The sequence below is a fragment of the Aythya marila genome (genome assembly GCF_965140915.1).
Source record: "Aythya marila genome assembly, chromosome: 8".
NCBI lineage: Eukaryota > Metazoa > Chordata > Aves > Anseriformes > Anatidae > Aythya > Aythya marila.
In genome coordinates, this window is record NC_139049.1 from 13,292,721 (window position 1) to 13,313,696 (window position 20,976).

At 43.6% G+C, this 20,976-nt stretch overlaps 1 protein-coding gene across 11 annotated transcripts in view; it reads left to right on the top strand.

Annotated features, from left to right (window-relative positions):
* RC3H1 (ring finger and CCCH-type domains 1) overlaps positions 1 to 20,976 on the top strand; it is a 62,483-nt gene that overhangs the window by 9,940 nt on the left and 31,567 nt on the right. For 9 of the 11 annotated variants that reach the window (XM_082766500.1, XM_082766493.1, XM_082766503.1 and 6 more), the window contains exons 2-3: positions 12,814 to 13,181; positions 19,951 to 20,071. In XM_082766500.1, coding sequence (XP_082622626.1) covers positions 12,951 to 13,181; positions 19,951 to 20,071 — 352 coding nt within the window. In that variant the 5' untranslated portion in view covers positions 12,814 to 12,950. Of the gene's footprint in view, positions 1 to 4,253; positions 4,365 to 6,474; positions 6,616 to 12,813; positions 13,182 to 19,950; positions 20,072 to 20,976 lie in introns of those variants that run through there. The other 2 variants (XM_082766497.1, XM_082766496.1) reach the window with 2 other exon arrangements.

Sequence of the window (20,976 nt, forward strand, 5' to 3'; positions counted from 1 at the left end):
ACTCTAAAAGAAGGAAACTTCAAAAACCCAAGTAGCTTTCAGTGTGGTCAATGTGTACAGTAACTGCAATATTTATTACCAGATTCTCTCTCAAAGTACTGGAACAAGTAATGCTGCAGTCAGAGGGCGTGTGAGGGCCCAAACGCGTGTAGTCTTGCTGCAGCCTGTGGTGGTGTGCCTGGTACCAGTTCCTGCTGGGCTGGGGCTGCTTCCATAAGAAAATCCTTAGCAGGGGTCAGAACACCCAAGTGAAGTACAAAGACATTTCACTGAGGAGCTACTCCAGTTTTCTTTCTGGATGCCTTCTAGTCCTTTCCTTAATGAATGAGGTTCTTTAGCAGAAGTTTACCCTTTGCTTTTAAAAACATAGACTAGTTAGCATGCCGTGAGGAGTTCTGTGCTTTATACTGATAAAATTCTGGCAATAGGACACGTGAGGTGAAGTATCCTCTGTATTTTTATTTTACTTGGTTCCAGTTGCTGATACTGCTAAAACATGGTGGTAATATGTTTTTGGAGATGAGTAAATCTTGTAATACTTAACTGTATAAACTGTGTAAACAGCGCTCTGCTAAGTCAGCAGCAAATAAGAGCGCTCTGTTCTGAAAGAAGTACATTTCTGTAATAGATCTCCTATTACAAGGCTCAAGTAGCAAAATTCAGCAAGTTGGCAGTGGATTTTAACAGGTAACTTCCTGGGATTGTATTTTACCCTTTTGCTTCGATCATGTTCAAGTTATGTAACTTGAAACTTTTAAAAGGATTTTATAATTCAAAATCCCCTATTAAGAGATTATCCGATAGTCCTTTTTCTTATTTGAAGTCAGGCTTCTGCCAAAGATAATTATAATTCTCATCCATTACTGATAGGAGGATCAATGGGAGGTTCAAGGCTTTCCTTTTTTCCTTTTTACAGAACTGTCTTGCATTGTTAGGTGTATTTAAAAAAGTATATATCAAAAACTGTGTAGTATTCTTTTTTGTGGTTAAGCTCTGAAATGTCTGTTATTGGATAAGGGTAGGTGGTTAATGGAAACCTTGAGACTTAAGCCCTTAGTTTCCATTCACTAAAACCACATGAGTATTGTTTTTTAATGATTTTACGAAGTTGTAAAGAAAAGATGCTATTTATAAATCTGGAAGGTGAGATTAATACCAAAATACCAGAGCAGTGCTTTTTTTTTTTTTTTTTTTTTTTTTAATTGAAGGGTTAAGTTGAAAAATCCCATTCAGGCATAGCAGCTTGCCCCAGGCTATTTCTGGCCTCTGGGACTGCTCTTTTTAGCAATTCTACAAATTGAATCACCATGCCAGTAGCATTTAAAGCAAATGAGGCTCAATTACATTCTGAGTCAGAAGTACCTGAATTAACCTGCTTTCCAGCAAAGGTGGTGTGACCTCTGGTACTGATATTCAAAGACTTTTGAGCCATGTGTGAGTGGTAATTTAAAACTACTTAGAATTGTTGAGCAGGTTTGTCTGTGTTGCTTTGTGTTTGACTTTTTGTAACAAAACTGTGCTCAGAGGTGTGGAGAAAATCTTGGAACAGTATGTTTGAGTAGCTTCATTTTTTTTGTGCAACAGTTGCAACAGAGCTGAAACTCTCCAGGCTTGGTGCCATTACTGCAACAATCTGCCTCTTAACCTTGGATGACTCCAGAGCTTTAGCTAGGTTGGTTATTAAAACACAGCTGCAGCCTCTGTCATGGAAACAAGCAGAATAGTCATCCGTGAAACTTATGTTCTTTGTCTTAATATTCCTACTATTATAATCAGTGAGGCTGCTGCAGGGGTTGCCAGAGGGGCATATGTGGCTTAGTTTGGTCCCCTTGAGCTATTTTTGTTAGCTACTGTAGCATTTACATGATGGCCTCTGCATTTGCAACTCTGGTTCTAGGAGCAGTGGAAAACTTGAAGAGGTACAAGCTGCTACAGCATTTGCTCATATTCAGAGAGCACTTTGCTCCCCGTGGTGAGCCAAAAGGATGGTTTGACTGTATTTGCATGAATTGCACTGTTGAGAAACATTGGTTAAACCTAGATGTGGAGCATTACTTCTGAAGCATAGATGCCCTTGTAGGCGCACTTAGCATAAAGGAGCAATTTGATCGATTGTGGTCGTTTGAGTTGCATGTTCCATTTCACCTGCTCTTGTCATGCCTGACTGTTATTCTAGTCATCCTCGTTGGTAGGGTTGCTTAGTAGGGTTTGAAAATTTAGCTGCTACATCAGAGATGGATTCTATTAGTGAAAATGTACTTTAAAAGTCTGTTGCTCTAGTTGTTGCACAAGAAGCTGCTCGTGGAACTGCATCTAAAAACCTGGTGAGCACGTGTTGATGCTATAAGCGGCTCTCTCGCAGTTTCCCCTTTCTGTGCTTCCTCCCTCTTTCCCTAGTGTTCCCAAGACTGCTTGACCAGCTGACAGAGCTGGAGCAGCTCCTGGAGCCTGTAAAGAGCTAACGTGGGAAGGAGAGGGATTTGGTTGTGGCGGTTTGTGGCCCAGATACAGATGACACAGATGTGTCTGATCTAGAGCTGGCACGTGCGAGGCCATGCTGTCTCTCCAAGAAATGGTTCTGATTTGCTCCAGTGTAAGCCCCGCACAAACCTGTACTGCAAACCCCAAATATGTTTGTTTAATACATTTGTTTAACTGTCTTCATTGGGCATGCAGTTAAAACACAAGTCTGGATGCTTCAGTCTTCAAGGTTAAAATGGTTAGCCCATGTTAGCGTGTGGTGAGCAGTATGGGTCTGTCTGGTGCCTTAGTGAGGTAGGTTTCTGTTGCTGTGGTGTTAAGCCACCTTTAGATTGTCCCGCTTGTAGGTAGAGGTATTTCCAGTAAAAAAACTTCTAACAATACTGGTTTTAGTTCTTCATGAGACAAGCACAGCAAGTCTTAAACTGTGAGCTGGGAGAAGAATGGGGAAAATTTAGATTATCCTCTGATAGCAGCTCCTCACCTCTGCTGCTTGAAAGTGGCTGTGGCTGCAGTGTGGTGGTAGGCAAAGCAGTGTTCTGACAAATGTTTACAAACCTGTGCCTTTTCTGCAAAGCTGATGATATCATACAATTTTGTACTAATGTAGAAGTGATATCACGTGGTTGGCTGAATAGGTTCCCAAAGAAGAGCAGTTGAGTTCTTGAAGCTGATGTAGTTTAATAATTCTTTCTCAAAACATTTGAGAATGGAGAACATAATGGAGTAGAATTAAAATGGGGTTGGGGGTGCAAAATGTTGTTCTGAATGCCTGCTATCATGAATGCTGTACCAATAACCTAGATACTCTATTACCTTTTGAAATAATATCCCAGTGGTCTACAGATTATTTTGTATACAACATAAAATAGGAGATCCCTTCTTTTGATTACAGTACATTTAATAAAATGAACTCCTGAATTAAGAAACAGGCAGGCATGCAATGCTTCGGTAGGTTTCTGTGGCTTAAAAATTCATTACTGCTCTTTGATGACTTTGTGCTTTTATTAAAAGATCTTTTTGATGTTTAAATGCAGTCTTCCAAAATAAACTGCAGTTGAAGGTAAATAGAGTAACTGAAGCTTTATTAGAGACTACTGTTATGTAAACAGCTATTAACGTAAAGCCTTTAAATGGAGGCAGCATCTACTCAGTGACAAGAAAAACCAACTCCTAGTCAAAGCAAGTAGAAGGAAGAGGAACTCCTGAGTCAAAATTTTCAAATGAACACGTAGAATACTTGTTTCCTGAATCCCTGTGAAGTTCTGTGTAAAGTGGAATTTTTACGTTTGCGTTTTACTCTTTTAATGATTCAGTGAAATTGATGCTGCAGCTTTTTTTCCTCTGCTTGGCAGTAGCCAGGTTTATTCACTTAATTCTACACTTGCAGCATGTTTCAGCCTTTCCTTTCTGTGTCACCTGTAACGTTGGACATGTGAGGGTTTTTTGTTGGTGGTGGTTGCTTGGTTTGTTTTCAGTCTACTAGGTAACTTTAAGTCAAAACCTCTTTGGTAGAGTCAATAATGCAATGCGATCCATTGAACAGAGGGGGAAGGAGCTGGGTGGGAAGTTCAAACTTATTACCTGATTATCCTGTAACTCTAGGCCTGTAAATCTAGACTTATGTTCATTAAAGTTGTAACTGTAAACTTCTTTGTTTTGTTTTATTTGTTTGTTAGTTTTGTTTTGTTTTGAGACAAACTAACAGAAACACCTACACAGCTCCCAGAATTCCAGCTTTGGTAATTTCTGATATTTTTTTTTCTTTTCAGAAAGAGTGGCTGAGATGCTTTTGTAAAAGTTTGCAGGTGGTGGTGGCAATTATTAGAGACTGTGTTATTGGAGGCTGGGGAAGGCTGCTTTTTATTTTTGGACAGTTTTTGGTAAGTCACTAGGCAAACTTTAATTCTACCCTTCTCCATCTCACAGCTACCTATTGCAGTGGTAGCATTATTGTAGCTGTAGAATTACTGGCATCAAAGCAGTACTACAGCTGCTGAATCAAGCTGGGACAGAAATCTTAGTAGAGAGTAGGTGACAAACAACACTTTCTATTTTTTTATTTTTTTTATTTTTTGTTGTTAGATTGTTTTTTGTTTTTGTTTTTTTGCCATCTGTGTCAGTGAATCATCCTGGATCTTCACAAAATGATTCATGTCTACTTATCTCAGTCTAAGACATGATGAAGGCCTTGCAGTGGCAATAAGGTCTTGATTTTCCCCTTTTCCTAAACTTACTTCTCAGCTCTGGAACACCTCTAGTAGTAGTCAGGTAACCATAGCTTTTTCCTGCATGGGAAAGAACAATACTGGCCTTTGTGATTTTGATATTTAATCTAGATTGCCTCATTAGCAAATGCCCATCTCGTTATTGGCATGCTGCTTTTGATACTTCACGTCACTAGAAGATGGATAGAAAAAATGTTTCACTGAAGCAAGCACATCAGATGCCTGTGCATCGAAAGTGTTCACCGTCTCTAGTTGGCTGCCTAGTTCCTGTAGCTTTCTCTTTTTGAAGTTCACTGCTGTTTAGGTTGCTTTGTTTGGTGAGGTGTTTATGTGGCTGGTCTGCTGCCCAATTTCAGACTCAGTTGTGTCAGCATGTAGCTGTCTGGGGGCACATCAATTGCTTGATAATTAGCTCTCATTCTCAAATTAGCTGTTCTAATTCTTAGGTGTTCAGAAAGCAGCCCTTCGATTGGCGTCTGCTTCTGGGAGAAAGCGAGGGGTTTGCTTCCATCACTTCTTACGAGCAAGGCTGGTAGCTCCCAAGTCTTCGACCTGTGGGACCAAAGCCACTCCTCTGAAAACCGCAGTGGATATTTCAGATGCTATCTGCTGCTAATCTGTTTGGTTCGTCCCTGATTTTTAATTCAGGTTTACTCATTGTGCTGCTGTTATAAGAGTTTGTGCATTTTCCATGCAGGTGATTAAACTGCAATGAAAATACGGTGTTCTGGCCCTGCTTGTCTGCTGCTCACTCCCCAGCCTGAATCAGCTGTGGGTTTAGTTGTCCCTATGGTTGTTGGTAAAAAATTTTTCCTAGGTAATAGACCATGAAGCCATTTGTTATTAGGGGTTGGTCACTTCCCCTTTCTTTTAAACAAGCTGTAAGGGCTGTCTGATATCAACCAGAAAAGATGAAGTTAGTCACGTCTGTCTTCCATGAACACTTTTACTGTCCCAGCCAAGCGCAGGCTGTGCTGTCAGGGAGTATGAGCAGGGAGGTCTCAGCTGCCTTTCCACATGTGTTGCCTTTTCCTGTTCTTGATCCCAATACTGTAAGTGATCAAATACTGAAGGAAAGTTAAGAAGTCAGGAAAAAGACACATTAAGCTTCGTTCTTTTTTTGTTTGTTTTGTTTTGTTTTTCCCCCTCACGAAATGCTGAGTAAATAACTTTATTCATCAGTTTTTTGGTCTGTAGGAGACTTCAGCTCTTGCCTTATGGGATGTTGTGAAACTCAAATTGTTCTCAATTGCTTTTAGATCCTCTGTTGGGGAGATACTAGAGCAGAGTTATGATACTCCCTCCCTGCCCCCCGTGGTGTTACAAGCCAGGAAGTTTCAAATGAGGGATTATAACATTTTGTCCTTAATTGGCCCCATTTTCCGAAGGAACTTTACAGATTGCCAAAACAAGAGACTTGCATGACAGTAGATCCATTTCTTCATCTGTTTTCATAGCTCAGATACGTTACTGAGGAAGACAAAGCAAACCTTGAACCTGATTTACCTGAGCTTCAGGGGGTTGGGACAGAAGCTTGGTGACATTTGTAACTTTTATTTTTCTTTTTTTTTTTTTTTTAAAGATTCTTCTGGTCACCAGAGCCTGATGGTTTTTACATGGCTTTGAAAAAAGGGTGGGAACATGTTACACACAGACTTCCAGGATTTGCTGTTGGGTGGGAATTTCTTTTGTTACTGAGGTCTGTCTTCTGGGCGAGTGCTCAGCTGCCGGGGGGCGGGCATGCGCGGCAGGGGAGGAATGAGGAAGCGCTGCACTTGCCGCCAGCCTGGGGTGCACGGCAAAGTTTCAGAGAGCAAACGGGAGAGGGGTGGAAAAGCTCAACCTGTCAGAAATACTATTCTGGGCTTGTTGTGGTAGCGGTGTTCATGGAGCTCCCCGGGTGGAGGTAAGAAGATTTTTCTTCTGCCTACTCTTGTCTGGTCAGACATGGGCTTTCTTTCTCTTTTCTCTCTTCTCTCCTTTTTTTCTTCCTTTTCTTTTTCTCTTTCTTTCTTTTTTCTACCCCTGTCCCCAGAAACTTTTCTGTGGAACTAGATAGGGAAAACGCTGGCTGGTATTTGTCCTGTTCTGCAGACTAGGAGGTTGGCTTTGGGGTGTGTGTGTGTGTGGCTTCAGCATGCCTTTTGAGAACAGTGTGTTTGCTAGGCCTATAAACAACCGATTACTTCTGGCTGCTCAGAGTTTCACACTCTTGAACAATGGTTAGCTTGCCGGTTTTTCCCAAAAATTAAAATTGGATACTTTAAGTATCATGTGCTGTGCTTCCCATCAGGAAACAGAAGCTATTTGTGTACGCAGAAATGATCTGCGCTACCTAGAGTGCAGTAGATTGGGAGGCTTATTTACTTAAATATTGCTTGTGAAGCACCAGTGAAAATCGGTCATGTCTGTGTGGTAGCAGAGGGGTCTGGTTGTTGGGCAGGGCTGTGCTGTGTGCATCAGGTAGTCCTCGTTAGCCGGGAATTGTTTTACTGTTACCTGCTTGCTTTGTTTAGGCTGTTGAGTTGTTTTTCATCTCAAGAGTCAGAGGGGTTTTGAAGTAATTCGTGCCTCACCACATCAGTCCAGTATGAGAGAGGATCCCATCTTTGGGCAGGTTACTCTTTCTCAGAAATCTTTATGGTACTACCAAGGAGTAAGAGTCTTGAAAATAATGAACTGGTGTTTTCCTTAGTAGATTACATTATAGATTAGCTAAGAGCTGTATTTGCATGAGCAGGTTGGTTGGCAAGGCTCAGTTTGTTTTGGCAATGAGGAACTGCTTTTGCATTAAGCTTTGCACTAAGTAGGCTTGCTTGTGTGCTCGCTGTTGGAGGAAGTTCTGCTGGGTTTATTTCTGAGTAAGACAAAGTAAAAATAATACAGCTTCAGGACAAAATGAAAAGCAGGTGGGTAAAAATTACCATTACCCAGAATTTTGGTCTTCAAACGTCCAAAAAAAGCTGATACTGCTTGGGTGAGAAAAGCTGAGTGAACTACTGTAAGGAGCCCTGTACAGCCAGGGCAGCAGGCAGTGCTTTTAAGAGATGGGTGTCCTGAAACTGCAGAGGGAGCAGGGCTGCCCTGGAGGTGTGCTGAGTCATCTGCCTGAGTGTAACGTGACTGCGGCCGGCCTGCCCCGTGGAGAGCGGCTGTGACGAAGGGACACATGATAGGGACTGCTGGGCTCGGAGCTAGGTCCGAGTACTGCGGCTGGGAGGAAGTCGGCTGATACCTGGGGCTTGTACCCAGGGGCTCGGGGAGCGCAGTGAACTCGGAGGGAGTTGAATTTTAACCGAAAGCAGAAGGGAGTCTGCCTGGGTGTCATTACATGCAGAGCTTGGTGCCAGCAGGTACTGGCACAAGGCAGTGTGGATTTTAAAAGCATTTTCATCTCCAAGGGCGAAGCTGCAGAAGCTTTCCAGTTGTGCCTGAGAGGCTCTGGCCCTGAGGCAGAACACGGCTGGGGCAGGAGGCAGCTCCGCCTCTGTGGCCTCGGCCTGAGCAGGGAACACGAGACAGCGTCGTGCCGCTGTGCCAAGGCTTGGCTGTCTGAAGCACCGGCAGAGCTCTCCAGTGGCATCCCAGGGGAGACAGGTCACTGATCTGATCGCAGTGTGACATTTCCAGTCTGGGTTAAGGATGGAATCTCAAGGATTTTGGGGGGATGGGGGAGGATCCAGAAGAGAAGAGACCTCAGTGATTTTTTTCCAAATTCTAACTGGAAAAATAAAGCCTGTACAGCGCTAAGCATAAGCAGGAGACTTGCATGCAGACATATCATATGTTCAGACTGTCTCTGGTCCCAGTGCAGTGTCCAAGGTACGTCTTCTTCATTCCTAGTCTTCATTGGGTCTTCATTCCTAGTCTTCATTGGGTCTTCTTCATTCCTAGTTACAGGTCCGTGTTTTCCAGTTCTTGCACCATGGATGTCTTGTAGCTTTTTTTTTCTTGTGTTCTTCCCCACACCACAGTGTGTGAGTAGGAAGCTGAAGGCAAACCAGTGGTAGTAAAGCTTGCTTGCAAAACAGAACAAAAAAAAGCCTATTACCTCCATTTAGAGTAGGCTAGGTGCGTGGTATAGCATAAAATGACACTAGCAACTGAAATATTGGTAACTAATTTCTAGGCAAGTGTGTTGACTCCTCCTTGTCCTGAGATCTGTGGCCTATTACTTGAGCAAATGGTGGGCCCTGTTCAAAATGCTAGCAATTCAAATAATGTCCCTAACCTCTTATTCACTACACGCCTGTATATGACAGCACCTGTGTAGTTTCTGGTCTTCTTTTCTAGCGTGTATTTATCTTCAGTCATGCATGAAGATGTATGTGTAAATGTTTAAAATATTGGGAGTTAACGTGTGAAAGAGAAGGCAGAGTGGGCTAAGAAGTCATAATGTCCTGGGGAGGGGGATCTTACCCAAATTGGTATGGTTTGCTTGCAGGCTTTACATTGTGCTCACCAGACTCCGTACTTCTGGCATAATCCTGGAGAGGCATATTTAAAAAGTGTTGTCCCATGAAGGCATGCATGTGCTTTTTCTACCTTATCTGTTCTGGGAATTGTTCCCTCTTCCAGCAGTGGTGGTTCTGATAGCTGTCTGTGGCAATGAAACACTGTTTGCCATTGTCTCCTTGCAGCTTGTAATGTCTCCTGTGTTTAAAGCAGTTCTTGGAAACTAAGTGTTTTCTGACTTACAAGGTCATGGCAAGTCACAGACCTTGTACAAATGATGCATCTTCCCCAGTTTCACTTCTTACCTACCCCACCCGTCCGTACGCTTTGTGTCTGGGTAAGGTTTCTATTGGATCTCGGTGCACGACCGCTTCCAAGCCCAAAGACTGAGGACCCAGCTGGGAAACTGAAGCCGTGGATGTGGAGAGCTGCGTGGCAGCGGCAGTGCTTGGGGCAGTGCCAGCCCTGGGAGCTGTCAGTCCCTGCCGTGCCATTCCCACTGGCTACGGGACCAGAGGAGTTCCTGGTTCTGTGCTGTTCTGTTTGGGAGATTTATTGGCGGAACAGGTTTTGGTGCTCCAACAGCTATTTTCCTCTGTGGGGAAAAGGTTGGCTGGATCGAGCCAGTTAGCCATCTGTTTCGGCAGTTAGACTGCTCTGAAATGGATGGATGGCTTCCTGAGGTTGCTCCCAGACGTATTTTCTATTGTCAGCGCTATCAGCGGCCTTCCTCTGGTGTTTAGGCACCAGGACTTGTCCCCAGGTGCTGCAGAGCGAAAAGCTCAGCGCAGTGAGGGGCGGCAGGGAACTCTGTGAGGCAGAAGGGGAGCTTTCACCCCCAGTGAGATGTGCCTCTGTAGCCATCTCACCCCTGCTTGGGTGGGAGTGCCCTTCTGGCCTGGCTGCTCAGCGCCAGGCTGGGGCTGCTGAGGACCCTCCTGCAGTGTGCTTGTGTGTAAGCCTGCCTTCCTTTGCTTCCTAGCGTTTTGGAACCTGCCTTGCTGTCCTTCAACACTTGCTAAGGGACCAGCGATGCTACGAATTACTCCCTCCCCCGACTGGAAAACAGAAACTTCTCTCTCTAACATTAAGACTAAATAAATGTGACCTACTTCATTGTGCTGGTATGAGCAGGAACAACATGTCTCTGTTTTTTTAATTAGTTAACTCCTGTGTTAATGTGTGCTGAAGTCTCCTCTTTCCACTTCTGAGTCTGGGCTGGTGAAGTCTCTGTGCTCCCCCACTCGCTCTGTTGGCAGGGTAGCTTCATGTTAGTGTCTGCTTTTAGATTTTCTCAGTAAGAAATTGCTCCTCTTGTTAATGCTTGGTTTAACACGGTGGTTAATAATCAATGTTTCAAATAGACTGTTCCAATTACTTCTGAATTGCAGATGAGTCTGGGAAATTGTTTCTGGCTATTTTAATGCCAGCAGGGTAGGAAGGAAGCAATGTGATTCAGCTCTTAAACTGTGAACCTCGGATGGTGTACGGCAGGATGCACGCTCCTTGTGAAGCTGTGTACTGACGCTCTTTGCAGAGAGGATTGTAGTGTTTCAAGGTAGTTCCTATTACAGATTGGCTCACAAAGAGTGATTCTAGATGAGATGCTGAATGCCAAGGCTTATTAATAAAGGGAATCAATAAAGGAAGGGGAGGCTTGCAAGTAAATTCCCTAAATGTTTTAGGCAGTTAGCTCATTCAAGTAACTGACCAGTGTACATGTTTTCCTTTGGAATATAATGAGGCACTAGTAATGGGTTTGATGTGGCGGTCTGCTGACAAGATGAAAAATACTGGTTTTCTAATAAAGAGGTCATTTAGGGAAAAACACCATTCAGCACGGGCTGCAGGATGCTGGTATGTTGGGGTTAGCACCTGCAGTGCCTCTATCCACACAGGGTGCTGCCGAGGAAACGGACTTGCAGTGGGTACCTCGTTATATGGCTGTATGGTGCTGTGCATCTTGTGATGATATAGGTAGCCTCTTATTTTTATTAGCTTTAGAACTAAGCTTTGGATGTGCTGTTGAAACACGGCTAAAAGCTTAACTAGTGACTGTTCATTGTTTGCCTTGGCAAAATGATGTTAACTGTGAACAACATCGCGCTGCACTCTGGAACAAAAGCCTGGGGCTTTTCAGCCTGTTTTAGCATCCCATTTTTGTTGCTGTTTTAAAATGCTTTGATTCTTAATTATGCAATTCTAACTTGAAGTTTCTCTTGGCCTTTACTTGGTGTTGAGATTTTTCTTGTTTTCACGTTTTTCTCCTTTTTGTTATAGCTAAGATTTGGTGAAAGGTTGCTGGCTTTGCTTCTGTTTAAACAGATTATAGCAAGCGAGTGCTCTCTCCTTGGTGTAAAGCCTAAGCCAATGCGGTGTGGGAAAGTGAGAGATGGAGAAAAACCTGGCACTAATTCTGTGTTACCTGAGCTGGTTTTTGCTGACTTCACAGGTTATAGAGAGCGGGACAGACACTGAGTTTGTTCATTATTGATTTTGCTTCTGATAATGATTCTATTCACATCAATTCATGTCTCCTGTGTGCTGTTTTTTAACGTTCATCGTGTGCATTAAGTAGTCTTGCATTTCTTTATCGTCCCAGAGAGGTGTCTTATCTTCCCACTCCCTCACAGGTAGTAACATTTGCTTCCTCTGTGTGTTGATACGAAAGTGGCAAATAACAGACTGCCTCCGGGTTCTCGTCTGTTATGGTGTTTGTGTCATCTGTCAATGCATTAGAGAAAATTTGACTTTCTCTGCCTATAAAATCTCTAGATAGGGAATTAATGATATAAATCAGGCTTAGAAAGGGTTTTCTTGAGAGACAGTTCTTGCTCTTAGAGTCAGAAATGACTTGTGGAAGTTCTTCCTTCTTTTGAGGAACGGCGCTGCTTGGTGGACAGGCTGAGGGCAAGTTTGCAGTGCTGACTTACACCCTGTAACACGTGGGGATTCCCAGGATAATTGAGATGTGCCCAGATAAGTCCCTGTGGCATAACGCAGGTCTATGGGAATCCGCTTGAGCCTGGGACTGGTGCTGTAGTAGCAGCAGGGGGTGTTACCTGGCACTGTGTGTGAGCTGTGCTGATGCAGGTGGTATCTGGCTGCACCCCAGCCATTCACCCCGCACTGCTGAGGCTGTGGCAGCCCAGATGTGTCTGCAGAGTCACTGTGTGCCAGCCTGGAGCCCCTGAAGGCGGGGGAAACTTGCTCGTGATACGGGTTTTGGATGAAGCCTTGTCAAAGTAAAATTTTAATCAATACTTTAAATAAATAAATATTGTTTTAGTAGAATCAGTACAATAATGCTTTTAAAAATGTCTTGTTTTGTTTCAAATCTAGTTGAAGCTAATTAGCTTGCCTGTAAAGAAGAAAACATTAAAATGGAAAATTAATCCAGCCTCATAACTTCAGGTGGATACCTACCTTGCTTTTTTTTTAAGGATGCCTAACAGCAGAAACAGTTCTAAGTGGCTTTTCCAGTGCCATAGAGTAGCTGGAATTAAAACAGGTTGTGACTCAGTCTATTTAATGTTAGAACTACCCTCCTAGCTGAGCTATACGTCTGTGAGTGGCGTTTGCATAGCACAAAGGATTTGAAATGCCTGTTCCAGCAGAGAATGCTAACTGTGTTTCTCTTCTCTTTTAGGTTATGTTTCACACTATGTGCTGACCGTCTGTACTTACAGAAGATATTTAAAAACAAACAGACTTTTTTTTCAAAGATTTTGATTCCAGTGGAATCTGTGCTTTAGATTTTTGTCCTGTCAATTAACTCCTGAAGCAATGCCTGTACAAGCTCCACAATGGACAGATTTTCTCTCCTGCCCAATTTGCACACAGACTTTCGACGAAACGATCCGAAAGCCCATCAGCTTGGGTTGCGGCCACACTGTCTGCAAGATGTGCCTCAACAAGCTCCACCGGAAGGCGTGCCCCTTTGACCAGACCACTATCAACACCGACATTGAACTCCTTCCTGTGAACTCGGCCTTGCTGCAGCTAGTGGGTGCTCAGGTAGCAATGCTTTTTTTTTTTTTTATCTCTTTCTGTGTTGTCCTCCAAAAGCAAAGGAGTAAAAAGACTCATGAATAAAGAATGTTACAGTGTAGAAGAGACATCTACCTTTCTGTAGGCTGACTGTGGTGATTATAGGTTTTAGATCTCTGACCTGCTCTAGTGGAACAGCAGGTCAGATCTTGCTTCTACTGGTCACTGACTGATTTGGTGTTAGGTTTGTCGACAGCTCACAACTACACTAAATCAAAAGGGCTGGTTCTGTTCCCTTCCTTCTTCTCTAAGGTGTGACCATCTGTGCTCTGCTGAAAGCACGAGATAGATAACTTTGTGAGCTGATGTTAATCTAAACCCCCTCAGGAGAATGGGAGAGCCTGCCCCTTTCTGCTGGCAGGGGTGCACTGAGGCCAGCTGAAGGATGTTCTGACCAGAATGAGTACTCCACTGGTGCTACTGGCAGCCTAGGGAGAGGGGCCAGGGGAAAGAAGGACTGTCCTGTTCAGTTGCAGCACAGGCTTAAATTGATATAAGCGTATCGTGGTTAGAACATCAGCAGTTTCTTGCAGCCCATACCTCCCAAGGCTGGACAGGGTCATGATCTTGGGGAGAGAAGGGATGATTGTGTCAAACTTACGGGTAAGAAGCAGAAATGTAGAAGGAATGCAGTTCCCTTGTAGTGGCCGTTGTTTTCCCATTTCCTGCTTCCCTGTCTGGGTTCAGCAGAGTTTCAGCAGAAAGTTCAGGGAGATGTGTAGGTCAGGGAAAAGAGATAACCTGTGTTGTGGAAAAACTGTAAAAGGAGAATGTGTTCTTAAGATATTTTTCACAAGGTACTATGACAAAGATCCAGGTGTGGTTTTACGACTTCCTTTTTTGTTCTGTGTTTTTGTTTATCAAGGAATGCTTATTTCTCTTCTTCATGCGGTGTATTGGTATGGAACTTGTATCAGAAGATTTAAAATTGCCTTGTGTTTCTGGCTGTACTGGTGATTCATCCTGCTCTGCAGGAGAGGATAATGAGCTTCTGTGCTTCCATTTCTGTAATGTGCATATGCTGCCACCCTTGAAGGGCTTCCAAGCAGTGTGAGATCTGTGGGTGATGCCATAAATATTACCATTCTCTTCTTCCCCTCTTGCTCCTTTGTATCTTTCTTCCTTCCTCTTTGGAGTTTCTAGAGTAGTTCCGACTATAGCCAAATGTCCACATTTATGATAAAGGTCTTTGCTTCTGCATTTGTTTGGTGGTTTTGTGTACCTTTGTTATACTTTGTCTATGTAGGAAGCTATGGGATAGCTTAAATTAGAATTTCCACAAAAAGAAGATCCTGTGGAATGAGATGGAAAATCACCCAGCCCCTGTTACAATTAATTGTGAGTTTTATTCTGGTTTTGCTAGTTAGCTAGTCAGAACTTCCTCATCTGTATGTGTGAAGAAGGGTATGGCAGTGCTGTATGTGTCCTGAGAGCCCTCTGAGCTCTAGGTTCAGATTTTGACCTAATGGCATATTTTTTTGTGCTCCTTTTCATATCTTAAATTTTCCACAATCCAGATTCATAGAACCTTGTTTCATGGTGACCTTAAAACCTGCAAATGTCACCAAAAGAGACTGTACTCTCTTGCCTCTTGTTTGTCACCCATTCCTGCATGCATGCTTGCTCACTGCAGTGTGTGACGTGAGCAGTAATTGGTGGGCTTAGTGGGGCTTTTATTTCTGTCCCCACGTTCCCCTTAAGAGAAACTTGTACACACACACACCCTCAGCTCTCCTAGTTTCAGTGAGCATGTTGCAGTGCTGTGAATGAAATCAGCATTCAGTGTAAGTCACCATCCTTTCTCCTCTTCTCCTTCCCTTCCTGGCACCTCTTGCAGTGTTTACCAGACTCTGGAGTACTAGAGCATAATTAGACTGCTCTGCTGGGAAGGACAGGGAAACAGTGGCTTTTTTCCTCGAGTCTCTTTAAGAATGGCCAGGCTTGACATCTTTTGCAGAGGAAGGCTTCGCTGATGGACAAAAAAACAGTGCTGCAGAGAAACTATACCAACTTCGAGCTCTGTCTCATGAAGAAGATGGGCTCTCTTTGGTACACATCAACAAAAACGATCTGAGAGCAGCAAGCCAGAGCACGAAACAAGCAGTATCATCAATTTCCGTAACAAAACAAAGCCCACGTTATTGTTCCACTTCTTGTCTTAGTTTCAGGAGGCTGTGTGTGTCTTTAAACTCCCCTAATCTCCAACAAACCCGTGTGTACCTTAACCTGAGTCCGTAGAGACCTGTAATGCTTTATTTTTAAATGATGAATCCCAAAAAGCGGGCTTCCTTTTAGATGGAAATACAGTAGAACACAATTATAGCTTTTATCCGGGGGAGAAAAGAACAGTTTGTTCTTCTCCCTTTGGGGAGGTTTCTGAAAAGTTCACACGTTTATAAGCGTTGTGTGCTTTTTGCTGGAGGCAGAGGAGGAGAACAGGCAGTTCATGAAACAAATCTCTTCTGCTGTGACTGGCAGCATCGACAGGATTCCAGGGCAAGTCACATCGGCTGGCTTTCACACAGAGCCACGGGGTGAAGCAAGCAGGACTGTATTTCTGCAGAAAATGTGCTGAACTTGTCACACAGGCACCTGAGGAGCAGTAACCTATTTTCTTAATAAGAGCATTATCTTTGTGAAGGTTTCGTTGCTCTCGTGGTGAAGAGTGTTGGTTTCCTGCTTGAATTATTGTCTGCTCATGAATTTTCCCTCTTCCCACCCCTTTCCAAGGAGTAAAATTGTTTCCCAATTTAAAACCATACTTGATACAAAAACTGTTGCAGAGTTTCAAATTTCTGCTTCCCTGCCATAGTGTGGGGCACACCGAGCATGGACACAGGGTCTGTTCAGTGGGAATGTAGCTGGGCAGTTTGGCACGCACGTAGATAGGATCAGCCTCTGAAGGCCAGGGGAGAAGGGCTTGGAAGGAGGGGGTGAGAGTTGTTATTCCTGGGAGGGCTGGAACTAGCTGAGCACTTCAGAGAGAGCTAAGAACAGTGTGAGGGAAGGGAGGCACAGTGCCTCTAATACAAATCAGAAAGGCTTTATTAGATCATCCCTGGGATAGCTTGCTTTTTAAACTTCTTAGGTAGAGGAAAAAAATCCCTTAAGCCAATTTCTAAGGGAACGAGGTTTTGCATGTTAACTATTCAAGCATCCCTGTATTACTCACGGTACGTAAATATTTTAAACATGACCAGGGCAGTGTTTTGAAGGTGCTAGTCATGGACCTGTCATCTAATCTCTTCCCTCCTGTTTTCTGCGGCACATGAAACTGCATTGTGTGCACTCCAAACAGGTGACATCAAGTGGCAGTAATTCCTGTGGTGGTTTAATTTCTTCCGTAGTTTCCTGTGGACATGATAAATGCAATTCCAGGCAGCAGGCAGCGGAATCATGTGCACAATGAGAGAACATGCTGAGTGATCTTAACTCATAGCCCTTTGAAGAGGGGAAGACTGCGGCTGCAAAGCTTGAATTACCGCTTGGTGATGTGGTGGTGTAGCTTCTGGTGAAGCGGGCGCCATGACAGGAATTTTCTGTGAAGAAGTTATCCTTGGTGAAGGCTCCTTCAGGAACTGGGCAGTGGGCTGTGGCCTTGGTTTGTTTTTTTTTTGGTTGTTTCTTAGCAGGAAACAAGACATCCATCCGTGGGGATGGAGGATGGTGCATTAGCATTCTTTTCTGCCCCCCCCCCCCCCCCCCCCCCCCGCACCGTGCAACCTGCCTCGTCCTGCAGCCGCGTGCAGCCACGCTGATGGGCAGCATTCCACCGCGCGGTACCTGCCCCTGTCACTCAGGCAGATGTGCACAGAATGAGCAAGGCTTAAATAAAGCATCTGAGGTTATTTTTCTGGTCTTGTTCGAGCCTCCCTTGGGAGGCATTCGTTGTGTTATGTAAATGTACTTGCAGTGAAAACTAAAACTGTGAAGGGTGTGGTGTCTGAGAAAATGGAATATTGAATGAGGATGAAAATCATGAACTCATTCTGCGGGGCATCTATTTTGAGGTTCTCAAGAGGCATTGTAAACAGACATGCCGGACACTTTGGTCATGCTCTCAGAGATATTTTGAGAAGGGGAAGTGAAAATGCTTTGAACTTGAATGATTTCTCACTTGTCCCCCAGCGATTGTTTGATAGAGCCAACATTAAAATACAGCTCTTACGTGACTTTTGTGAATCATGGCTTTTTGTTCTTTTTTTTTTTTTTTTTCTTGGTCAGTGCTGTTCCCCTAATCTGAAATAGTAGGGGGGGAAGCCTTGGAACTGTGTATAGTAGTACCAGCAAAAGGATAAATTACTCGTAAGCTTTTCTGGGAGTTATTTCATCCTCAGTGGTGTGATCCATGTGGGGAGAAATGTATTCTCTTCTGAAGGCTCCTGAAGCCACAAAATAAGCCTCTTGTGTTATCATTCCATGTGACGCTTGCTTCAGCTTAAGATGGAAGTTAAATCTCTGTCGAGCTGTTGTTTTACCAGAAGTACAGCTGTGCAGGACCTTCGGATTTTATGTTAAAGCTTCCCTTGCAAAGAGGAGAAAAGGGACTGACGTGCAGAGGCACAGTGTTGAATAGTTTCTTCAACTCTTGGCAGTTTTCCTGTGCCAGCTTTTTCCTGGGCCAGGGGAGGCTTTCTGTGAGCTGGCCAGACAGCCCGTGTGCTGCCAGCTGTGTTGTGCTGTGTCCGGCATTCCAGGCCACTGCCGTGAATGCACACTAACCCAGCACCGATTCCAGACAGAAATCCCAGGCTGAGTGCTGCTTCCTGCCCTGTCTGCTCCCAGCCCGCTCTGTCTGCTGCCTGTCGTGGTGCTGTGCTTGCATTTCAAGTCGGTGCTGTTGGCGGACTGCACGCTTGCAGGAGCAAGAGGGAATTTCCCCCAAATACATTACAGCTGGAGATAGGGCAGAGACTGCGCAGTGCCTGTCTCGGCACAAATGCATGAGATGCACACTGTGGGATCAGTGAGCCAGTTGTGCTGGTAGGACTTCCCAGACAGCAGCCTGGGAAAATGGCAGTGGCTTTGAAAAGGAGGTGGGTGTTCTGTTAGCATGGAAGGGAATGCCAGAGTGTTAATTAATGCCTGGTGCCCAAGTCACAAGAAGCCAGCAGGGCTGAGGTTGGTGTTGGTGAAACAGTTACACTTCACCTCTGTAAGATCGGGCTACAAAAATCTACTTTTGCGAAATCTTTCTTGTTTAGAAACAGGAAAACAAATCCCTCATAAGTTAACTGTAGTCTGTGGAAAGCATCCAGGCTACCCTTCCTGTCTTGGTGTGATTAAACTCATGTTTTCCCCTGTAGGAGGAGTAAAAGTGTCTGATCCAGGCTGTTTTGATTATCTTGTTTCTGGAGTGGTATCAACTCTTGTAATTGTTGCAGCTTGTGTTTTGCACTGGGAGGCTTTTTTTGTTGCTGACTTTCAAAGCAGGAGTTATGCAAGTAGTAACCCTGCTTTCTCTGAGGCCTGTCAGAATGAGAATTTCCCCCCAACTCAGCATGTAGGCCTGTAGAAGCGTGATCATGTCACTGGAACATGATTTCTGTTAAAATTAATAGGAAAACTCCTGTCCACGGTTGTGGTGAGGTACGTTTATATCAGTTCACGGCTTCTATTCACTGCTGCCATTGTAATGTTACTCTTGACATGGCTGGGGTACTTATGTGTGAAGGTTAACGGGTCCGTAGCAGTCTGCAGCTCAAGCATTGAAGACTTGTGCTTCCAGGTTGAGGCTCGGGTGAGCAGCTGCATAGGATTAGCATTATGTTGTAGTGATTGACTTGGAAATGGTGGAAGTCAGTCTGAGATCTATTTGCACTTCAGTAGCATACGCAAAAAGTGCCTGTGTTTAGTCTTCTGAAAAATTCCTGTTCTTTATGCTACCCTGTAGTTGTTGAGTTGATTGCTGAGTAGTAGTGTTTGTCTACGGTGCTGTGCTGCACCCCCAGATTTGTTAAAGCTGTAGGAATTGAAATTGGAGGAGGAAAAAAAAACACCTGCAGGGGGTGGGATTCAACATCCCTTCAAAAATGATTGTTTTCTGGTGAATGCCTGGATGAAGGAATAAATGCCATAGCCAAAACATAATAAAAATAAAATCAAGCCTGTAACTGTCCTGTGCTGCCAGATTGGTACCTGCAGTTTGTATTCCTTCGTACTATGCAGGGTAACGTGGTCTTTTTGCTTGCTTGACTGGGCCTGGGCAGAATACACTGCAAGGGTGGCCTAGTGCATCTGCTGCTTGGTATTTCTCCCACCTACACAGCTCAGATCACTTAGCCCTGGATGGTATCAGAGCTGTGAGGCCCTAGATGTGAATCTGCATGTTCTTGCAAGCTAGAGTTTGTCTGATCTGTTCTATATTTGGTCAGCCAGCTCTGGAGATGTCTCAATATTCATGTGACTTTAACAAAAATTTATAGTAGCAAAGAATGCTAAGTTTCTCATGCTAATATATCTCTTGTTATGCTTCTATTTCCTGTCAGCCACTAAATAAAAAGTCTTATACAACCATAAATTTTCTGCCTAGTTTAATCTTCCGTTTAACTGATAGTTTTTTTTGCCATTTGTTCACTAAACAAGCTGGAAAAAAATGCTTACTAATGTAGAAAAACACTGAGAAGAAGAACAAAACAGGAAATGCTTGATATTAACTAGTTTCATGTGGCATTTGTAAGTATGACTGCCTGTTATTTATGCATATTTGTCATAAACGTACGTCATCTCTTCTCAGGTTCCTGAGCAGCAGCCAATTACTTTATGTAGTGGAGCTGAAGATACCAAGCATTATGAGGAGGGCAAGAAATGTGTGGAAGAATTAGCATTGTACCTCAAACCACTCAGCAGCGCAAGAGGTAATTCCTACATGGTTTCCTTTCAAAATGAAATATGGAAACACGTAACGTGCATAGCAAACTGTCCAAATGACTAGTTAGTCTATTAGGGGAAAAATTGATACAGATCTAGTTTAAAAATGAGTGGTGGTTGAAAACACTTTCCTAGGCATTAGGGTTATGTCTTCATTTGGGGAAAATAAATTCTAAGTCCTTAAGTCAAAAATAACGCCTAGAAAATGCTGAGGCACATTTGGCCATGGTACAGTAAGTTGAGACAAACTTAGTTGAATTCACCTCAGTAAACTAGATAAAGCTAAAAATCATGGTTTGACTTCTGCTTTGCTTTGAGATAACTGTAGTGCAGCATGTTTGTAGCAGAAGAATCAACTGAAACAAGAGAACTACTGGATATAGGACCTACAAGAGAAACAAGTAATACTTTGATATATAAGATTATATACAAGTGCAGGATTGTCTGAGTAATTCTAAAGTAACAAAATTGAACTGAGTTCCAGAGTATGTATTTTACCTACCTTGCGTATGGTGGACTTGGAAAACCTGCCAACCCTTCCTAGATGTAGAAGCCAATGAAATAGGAGAGGTGAGCAATATGGGTGTCAGGTTTCCAAAACTAGACTTTTACAAAAAGTTCTCTCAAGCTTTTCTAACTTGTACAGCACAACAGTAGTACCGTAACCACTCTTGAGTAGTAGTGCCCTAATGAACATGGCCCGTGCTGCAGAACAAGCTCAGCGAGGTAGCTCTGTGTCTGGTGACTTGTTTCTTACCCTGCTCTCAGTGGTTCCCAGAACATCTGTGAATGTATTTGTTCACGTGAGCTCAAAAGTGTTTGGGTCATACCAGTTTAGTTTGGGTAGGTCAAAGCAGCATCGATCTCAAATATAGGTAAGATACTCTACGTC